Source organism: Gigantopelta aegis, chromosome 3 (assembly GCF_016097555.1).
Source record: "Gigantopelta aegis isolate Gae_Host chromosome 3, Gae_host_genome, whole genome shotgun sequence".
In the NCBI taxonomy this organism is placed as follows: domain Eukaryota; kingdom Metazoa; phylum Mollusca; class Gastropoda; order Neomphalida; family Peltospiridae; genus Gigantopelta; species Gigantopelta aegis.
The window spans coordinates 12,011,825-12,021,540 of record NC_054701.1 but is presented as its reverse complement, the minus strand read 5'-3'; the positions used below and the strand labels follow the sequence as shown (position 1 = coordinate 12,021,540).

General features: G+C 36.9%; 1 protein-coding gene across 1 annotated transcript; it reads right to left on the bottom strand.

Annotated features, from left to right (window-relative positions):
* Window positions 1-4,403: 4,403 nt before the first annotated feature.
* Window positions 4,404-8,241, bottom strand: LOC121367524. Its single transcript, XM_041491751.1, is given in 4 exon segments — window positions 4,404-5,350; window positions 6,529-6,561; window positions 6,564-6,846; window positions 7,935-8,241. Coding segments are annotated over 4 exon segments (1,218 nt in total). The 5' UTR covers window positions 8,120-8,241; the 3' UTR covers window positions 4,404-4,633.
* Window positions 8,242-9,716: the final 1,475 nt, after the last annotated feature.

Sequence of the window (9,716 nt, the reverse complement as noted above, 5' to 3'; positions counted from 1 at the left end):
TCCAATATGTCTAAGAGCTTCTGTAGGTTGTGTGTCTTTGTTTTGTTATTTAGTTCTGTAACCCAGACTTCGCAGTTATAGAGTAAGATCGGTTTGATTAGTGAATCGAATAGTTTGTTATATATTTGAGGTGGTGGCGGTAAACGAGAGAAGGATTTCTAAAGACTAAATAGGGCTTTAAGTCTTTTGGTTGCAAGGTCTGTTTTGGTTACATACCCAAGTTTTTATTACTATTAATTGTACAGCCCAGGGATAGATATACATGTATATGCATTTGTTTTCTAGATTTCTTCGAAGTGGAAATGTAATTTGCTTTGGTTTTTCCCTTTTGGATAATCATACATTTTGTTTTTGCTGGGTTAACGGTTAAATGCCATTTTTGGCAGTAGATGTGTAACTCATCTAGTGCATTATTATAATGCCGTGATATAAATTGTCCTGTCTGTTAACGTGCAGATAAAGGATCCCTTGCTATTATTGGAAAATGTTGAGGGTTTCTTCTGAAGACTACCAGTCAAAACTATCACTTAAATGTTTGACATTCAATAGCCGATTAGTAAATCAATGTGCTCTAGTGGTGTCTTTAACAAAAACAAATTGTATCTTTTTTTCACTAAGAGTTGACGAACTTTATATACCCATTTTTATTACTCGGCACATTTTAAACTATACCCTATAGTTATGTTTAAATGTCCGAATAGTATCAAAATTTGTGGTCGATCTTCAGTTTGCTCAAACAGATTATTGTTTGTTTTTTGTTTAACGACACCACTTGAGCACAAGAACAAACTAATTATTTAAATACAGGCGCGCATTCAGGAAGTTTAGCAGGTGTGTGTGTGTGTGTGTGTGTGTGGGTGGGGGGTGGGGGTGGGGGGTGGGGTGGGGTGGGGTGGGGGTGGGGGTGGGGTGGGGGGGACCAAAGTGTATAGGGTGATCGAGTCATACTTTCCCGAAAAATATATTGAAAAAAGAAGAGAAGAGAACATTGTTGTTGAGCAGGGTTGGGATGGGTGAAGAGGGTTCAACACCCAAAACCCAATTAGTATTTATTTCCATAATGCATTTGTTTTCATATATCTTTAGCGCACCAAGGGTGATAAAACTGTATGCAAATGGTTGTAGATTAATGTAGCCTACGGTACCGGTACTTGGTTGTAAAACTTGCACTTCACTAATTGGCCAAATGATCCAAGCGAGCAGTGCCTCATAAAGTTCCATCCCCGACATTTAAAGTTACATTCTCTGGTTACCATATTATAACATCATGTACAAATGTGAAATACAAGCTCAAGTGCACTTTTTAAAAAGTCGTGTGTGTTCGCTATGAACGGATATTGTCAAACGTATACGATTGATTCGTCGCCTGTGCCGCCATAGCTCGGCAAAGCACAATCGACAGCCTGTTGTCAGTTTCAGTTAACACGTGCGTTTGCCGATTTCAAATTGTAGGGTTCGTCTCAAAAAATTAAAAGAGAAATCTTGCGCTGTACGAAGAACGTTCGGTTGAGGATACGGTACTAAAGTCTTTAGTTAAAACCGGTTTGATCTTGACAACGTATTATCGGTTAACAACATCAAAAATGCGTTACGTAATTAGTAACACCCTCTTACATGTAACGCGTATGCCAACAGCTGGCCACTGTCAAAATTTCAAGGCAAATCCCCCACTCACCGACCCCTGGAAAGGCGTTGTACCATATCTCTATGGATATAAATATGTTTTGGAGATATGAGACGACCCCTCAATCAAGACAGTTAAATTTGTTCAAAAATTGCGAAATCTCACGTGATCTCTTATTGGGGAATTCTATACATGTGATAAGCCAATGAAAACCGAGATCGGTACGAGCCCGTCAAAAGTGTTCCACTTTCAAAATCATGGCTTAATTTTTGACCTGGATAAGCCAGCGTAGTGAAACCAATGCGGAATGCGGCGTCATATATGCACCAAACGTAATTGGATTTTCTGTTCTATATGCTTAAATAATAAAAATATTCCAGGGAATGTAGTTTTAAGTTAAACAGCTATTTTCGTTTTGACCCCATTATAAAAAAAGAAGTTTGTTTTGTTTAACGATACCACTAGGGCATATTGATTTATTAATCATCGGCTATTGGATGTCAAACATTTGGTAATTCTAACATATAGTCTTAGAGAGGAAACCCGCTACATTTTTTCATTAGTAGCAAGGGAACGTTTATAAAGATGTACCATCCCACAGACAGGATAGCACATACCAAAGCCTTTGTTATACCAGTCATGGTGCACTGGCTGGAACCCAAACTGACCGCATCAAGCGAGCGCTTTACCCCCCCCCCCCCCCCCCCCCCCCCACAATTGTATAAAAAAAGTGTTTTTGTTTTATTTAACAACACCATTTGAGCACATTGCCCCTGCGTGTGCTGTAACCTCACCGTGGTGCAGGGGTGTAACGTTCTCTTTGAGAATGGCCAATACAGCACAAAATTGAAGTTTTTAGTAAAATTCAGTATCCGTAAAATTCTGTGATATTTGTATTTTTGCACAGTTCTTTACACTATTTTTGTTTGTCTTGAATTTTTATATTGATGTTGATCATTACTTTATTTATTTGCATTACCATAGTTTGACACCCAATAGCCGATGTATTTTTCGTGCTGGGGTGTCGTTAAACATTCATTCATTCATTCATTGAGCACATTGATTTATTAATCATCGGCTATTGGATGTCAAACATTGGTAATTATATAGTCTTAGAGAGGAAACTCACTACATTCTTTCAATAGTAGCAAGGGATCTTTTATATGTACCATCCCACATACAGGATAGCACATACCACGGCCTTTGATATGCCAGTCGTGATGCACAGACTGGAACAAGAAATAGCCCAATGGGCTCACTGACGAGGATCGATCTAAAACTGACCACACATCAAGCGAGCGCTTTACCACTGGGCTACACCACCACCACCACCCCATTATAAAAAATGGGGCTGTGTCCACTCTTCAAGTAATATTGATATTACTTACTTTCGTTAGCTCAAACTCTCAACCATGCTGGTTTTAACAACTTATTTTTCTGCTTACACTCAGCTAAGATAAACTGCTTGGAAATCTGTTCAATTGTTTAAAAGGAGTTGGCTGTCATGTATCGTTTTTCCAAAGAACTGATCTACATTCATTTTTTATTTTTATATATTTTTTTAAAGAATACCGGTGTCTGCATCTATGCATTTGTGGTTGTCCTTTTATTTGTACATGTAGTAACTTACAGTTTATTTCACTTCTTACTTATTATACGTGTATATGTACATGTACATGTGTTTGCACAAACTGATATTCTATTTAAACAAGAAAGGACACACGTGTACACCGGCAGCAACCGTAGGATATTATCTTTAATGGTTGGTACAGAATGAGTTCAACCACCATGTGGATTACCATCAACCAGCAGCAAGAGATCTTAAATATACCACACAGGACAGCACATGCCAGTCTTAATAGACTGGTACCAGTCATGAAACACTGATGTCTGTAGTGAGGCAGTTCGGTTTTCAAAATAATCTTCATGTAATTTAACTTGAACTTGTTTTAGCACCACGAGAGCACATCGACTATTGGATATCAAACCTGTAATTCGGAGTCTTAGAGAAAACCTGCCACATTTTTCCATTAGCAGCAAGCTACCTTTTATATAAGCACCATCCCACAAACAGGATTGCACATAAAATGGCCTTTAATATACCAGTCGTGGTGCACTGGTTGGAACAAGAAATAGCACAATGGGCCACCATTAGAGTCAGTCATCTAAGACCAACTGCATGTTTACCACTGGACCAAGTCCCACCCCATAATGTAACTTAAGGCCACTTATCTAGGTACATGTATGTACGATACGTTTACATAAAATGCATTTGTAGCTACTTAACTGCTAAAACTGATACAACAATCATAAACAAAAACTGATCATTTGAGCAAGCCAAAATATTCTACAATGCTCAACTACGACCAGTTCTGTATATTTATAAGAAATAGAATCAGGGTTTCAAACTGCCATTGATTTAGCAATGTACTTTGTCCCCAGTAACTACAAGGTTCGAACTCAATGCCAGCACCGACTACAACTGGTTTAACCTATATAAACTGGTCATGGGCTTTATCAATAAGTTTTTTCCCATTGGATAAAAACTATTGCCATCGGTTGAAGAGACAATTTTTACAGGTTAAAATTGCAATAGGTGAGCATTTTGCCTAGGGTAAAAACCTTACAAAATTGCCACAAATAATAATTTCTAAAGTGATAGTTGAAGCCTTCAACTACACCCAAGTTTAATTCTGACAGTGACAATATATTCAGCTTACAAAATAATTTCCAGTAACATTTTCTCCATTTACAACAAAATGAAAATTCAACAAAGATATCAGACTACCTAGACATTTATTTCACAGAAAATACATCATGTGACCAGCAATAAATTACATTATGTACAATTCCTCTGACCACAAAAATATATATAACACCTGTATGTATATATATATATATATCGATATGTTTATGATGAACACAAACTTTGTTAACTGCCAATATAAGCTGCTCCTCAAAACCAGTTTTAAAAGAGCTTTGTCCTGAACACAGTGGAGTAGATACAAGTTATATCAAAGCGGGAAACAAGTCTGTGAAGTCTTCTTCCCATGGATTATCACCAAGAGGTGATGACAAGTCACTCATGGGGGAACTCACATCACTGAGGTCCTGGGATTGAAATGGGGAACTAGCTTCCATGGTCAGATCAACAAGTTCGATGTCAGAGGAATATGCACTGTCTGAAGAAACTGAAAGTTTCCTCTTCTTTCCTTTTGATGAGTCACATGTGTTTTGACTCTGTATTTCCTGTGGAATAAAGTCTGTGCCTGGCACGTCTGGCACACTTGTATTAGAAAGCAGATCCTCTTTAAACAAGTCCTGAAGGTCCTCAAGCAATTGGAAGTTATCGGGAAGTTCCTCAAGCTCTAACACTGGAATCTCTGGCTCATCACACTGGCCTGGCAAACTGGATTTCTTTTGTTGTGGTGAACTACTTGCATTACAAGCTTCAATGTCCTTCAGATTTTCACCAGTCTGCGTTTCACATGCTTCAAGAGAGGTCTCCTTTGTAACACAAGGTGCCTTGTAGTAGATGTGGTCAAATTTTATGAGTTCATTGAGGGATTCCAACTCTGTTGTTGTGGGCCCCACCACTTGAGGCTGAGGTTGAGGTTGTTTTTTGTTTGAAGAATCCGTCTCACTGGTTGCGATTGCTTCCTCTTTTGACTCGAGCTCGTCTGTTTCACTGTCGAGTTGCTGCAACAGCCCAAACAGTACATCAGACTAAAAAAAAAAGAAACAAAAAAGTTAGTTTAGACATTTCTTTATACAAGAATTACAACGTACATAGCATTAGTCTCACCTACCAAAAACTGTTTGGTGTCACAACCGCCCCCCCCCCCCCCCCCCACCCTCCAAAAAAAAAAAAAAAAGACAATAAACTAACCATGTATATATATATTTTTCTTTTTTGTGATTATATATTATGTATATTTTTACTTTTTAATTAAAATCTGACAAAAATATATTACAAAAATTTACATGCAACCCTACATGTAGTTTTGCATATCCCAGTTTTTGTTTGTGCATTACTTTAATTAGTTATGATTGGTTACTTCAGCTTGCTTTTGCTTATAATAACCATTTTAGTATATGCCTCGATTGCTCATGGCAAAGACTCATCTGTGTTAATTTATATACCATCGGACACAATTTTCAATATCATTTGACTATACTTGAAATGCACATGCTACATCACACAATTCATTAAAACTGTAATTGTGTTTGTTACTTGCATAATTTATTATGTGGCCATGCAAGAACCCCAACCTCATTCCAGAGTATTCAGTATCTTTAGAAAAAGAAAAAAAATTGCAGAAATCGACAATTATTTTCTAAACAAATGTTAATTATTTCATAAAATTAAAATAAAATTCGCTAACTGCTTTCAAAATTCGCGAATTTGGCGAGTTACAGAGCTAGCCCTGGTGAAATGTGGCATCACCAGTATCAGCCCAAAATCACCACCTACTAATGGACAGCCTGCAGAGATTTAGGTGGAGAGTCCAAGCCTCCTTAAATCTGGTGGAATAAGTAATACTACCTTTGTACTAGGTGTGGAGTTATCAATGCCATCAAACTGCATTACATACATGTTAAATGGGAAATCCCCAAATTTCTTTTTAAATCAGGCCTCAGACTCTGAAACTTGTGAGAATGATAGTTTAGCCCATGCACTGCTCATGCAAACCCAAGTTTTGCAATACCTGTTAACTTTAGAACATTTACATGAACCTTAGGCAAAAAGGAAATAGGTTCCCCGATTTTATTTCTGTTCAACTCAAATAGGTTATGCAAACTTTCAATTCTCAGAGGCCTAAAACATACTAGATCTGCTACCCCCCTCCCCCACTACCCCGAAACTCCCATTATAAATTGCAATACTGGTAAGCTGTATGTACCTGAGAGTCAGGGCAAAGGCTGTGAATTGCGTCATCCAGCCAGACAGAGCTTGAATCTGTTCCTTCAGCAGAGGAACAGCAGATGCTGCAGACCTGTGCGATTCAGACTCTGGCCGACCAGACACCGCCCCACTGAGACGTTTCTTCAGTTCCGTGTTCTCTTGAGCCAGCACGCCAGACTGGGTTCTCAGGGCCATGTTCTCTCGTTGTAGTTTCTTGTTCTCCGCCTCCATCACTGCCAGTTTGATTTCCAGATCAGACATTTGAGCTTTTTTCCTGTCTCTGGCAGTTTGTGCGGCAACACGGTTTTTTAATTTTCTGAAATAAATTAATGAAATTTAATGATTAATGTGCCAGTGTGCATGTATAATATAAATATAATATACAGACAAATTTATGAATGGTGATCATGTGTTTGTAAGCAAGTCAAACACGGATAAAATAAGACTAGTACTTAACGACGGCAGCAATTGCTTTTGAGATATAATTTGCTGTGGGACCGTTGGGAGAGTCACCGGCACCAATTTTGTGCTGCTGGATAAAAATTACTGTAGTTGGTAAAACTCCTCAACGACAGCAAAATGAATATCTGGTAGTTATTATTAGCCAGTATTTAACATTTGTACATTTAAAATATGTCTACATGCAATAAAATAACCTTGCAGTCATATTTATTTGCTGCAAAAGTGACTGTTTAAAACTATTGTCAGAGTCTGGCTAAAAATTTCCATCAGCGGGCCGTTTCACCCATGGCAATTAAAAAACCCCATTGCTGTGGGTGACAAATTCTTAAATTTGAGCTCTGATTTGGTAAGCAATTTTTTTTTTTGAAATTGAAATCCAGGCACTTAGTTGTTGCTTTTTTAGGATACCACCTAAATTGAAAAACTGATGCAATATCTATACGTAATTTGGGATTCCATCTGATGTTACATTTCCAGCCCCAAAATTGGGATTTGTTAAATTTGCAACCTAAATTTGTGGAGAGCCATGTTAAAAGCATACAGCTAGAGGTATTAAACGTCTTCTACCTTCTATCATCATGCATACAGTTTGAATGCTCATTAAAAGTTTGAAAATTACAAATAAACCCAAAGTTCATCTTGCTATTTGTTTTTCTGTTCTGGTGGTGGTGGGTTTTTTGTTTGTTTTTTAGCATTTGTGTTGGTTTTTGTGGTTTTTTCATTATTATTTACAATGTTAATTGGTTTGTTATTGTTAATTTTTGCTGGGTGATAGTTATGAATATACTTGTCATTAATATATTTTGACAGCCCCCCCCCCAATAGTTTCCGTATTTTATTGGAACCATTTCATTTGTTTACGTCCTGCTAGTATAATTATTATAAAACATATACTAACAATTGTTATAACTGTTATAATACAGTGTTGCAAACATAATTTACCTCCGAAGCATTTTTTCCTCTGGCGAGAGGTTTGTGAGCCGCCTTCGTTTTCGAGGTTGTTGATCCTCCATCATGGTGTCTGTCATCGGGACCGAAATTGTGACAGTTTGAGGAAGTGACAGCAGCGAGTGTTTCTTCTGCGTCGATGTTATAATGATGGTCTTAGGTTTCACTGACGAAGCCATTCTCGAAGTCCATGTACGTTTCCAATCAGTTTTGAGGTTAGAATTGGGGATTTGAAAAAAATAATTTCGATATGTTACCTACTTCATGTTTACTTATTTCTTGCCATCATGTATTTAGTGAATGCTGATGTGGCCTCTGTTTATTGGATATATCCTTTGATGACGCAGAGCCGTTCTGCTTTGCGATTGGTTGAGAAGGCTGATGAAACTGATCTAAAATTAGTTCATGACATATCATGGGAAAACGACCCTCGGTTGCGGATATTATGTCGACGTGGCAATATTATTATAATTATTGACAACCAATTACCAGGGTCCGATGGTGGGCATTATGGGATGTGCACGCCCTCTTGAGACTGCAAATGCGACAATAAAGACCGAGATTTAAATGTCAATCAATAAATGTGTGTGATATATTAGATATTTAATATCACATGCATGATATTCATTTTATTACATGTATGTGCATGTTACAGTCCAATATGCCAAAAAAAAATTTAGAATGCTAATAATTTTGTATCATTTTGGAAGATATCTATGATAATAAACATAAATTGTGGAACACGTGTGAAGATGGTGATCGTGGTTTAAATAATTTTTTAGAACTGTGGGTAGGGTCGGATCCAGACCATTCAACTAGCGCTCGTCTGAGGTGCGTAGGTCGTAGGACTGAGTGCTACCTATATTATTTTTTCCCCATCAAAACTTATGTTTTGTTTGTGGGAAAAGTGCATGTAAAATATCCCTTAACCCTAACCCTAACCCTAACCCTAACCCTAACCCTAACCCTAACCCTAACCCATACCCATACCCATACCCATCCCATAACCCAACCCTAACCCTAACCCTAACCCTAACCCTACACTTCCAGCTACAGAATAGAGATTTTCTAAATTTGCAGCCTAAAATTGAAGGGGTGGGATGAAGAAGGGTCTTTTAAAAACATACAGTGGCATTAAAGAGACATTCCTGAGTTTGCTGCATTGTAAGATATTTCCGACTAATAAAATATTTCTATGATTAAATTCCATATTAAATAAAAATTTGTTTTTAGAATATCAGTGTTTGTATATTCATTGTGTTTCTGGTCGTCTTAATATTTAAGAAACAATATTGTAAGAAGCCCAAACTGGGTTTTGTCTTCAAATAAGTTCGTACGTACGAAAAAACACATTTTAGGAAATTAAATTAAATTTAACCTAGTACAAATAATTAGAACGATCAGAAACATGTTTAGGCCTAATATACAGCCACTAATATTTTATGCAGAAAAATATGTTTGACATGTAATTACAATCGTTAAAAAGTCTCAGTTAGTCGATAACATCTTAAAAAATGCAGCAAACTCAGGAATTTCCCTTTAACGCCTTCTATCCACATGCATATAATTTGAATGTTCATTAAAAGTTTGACAATTATAAATAAACCTAAAAAGTTCGTATTGTTATTTCTGTTTTTCTGTTCTGTTTGTCTTACTTAATTTTTATTTAGTAAAAATTTTTGTTTTTGTTTTTTAGTATTAAATTTAGTATGGTTTGTTATTGTTAATTTTTATTAGATGATAATTGTGAATACTTGTAATAAATTGCATTTTAAT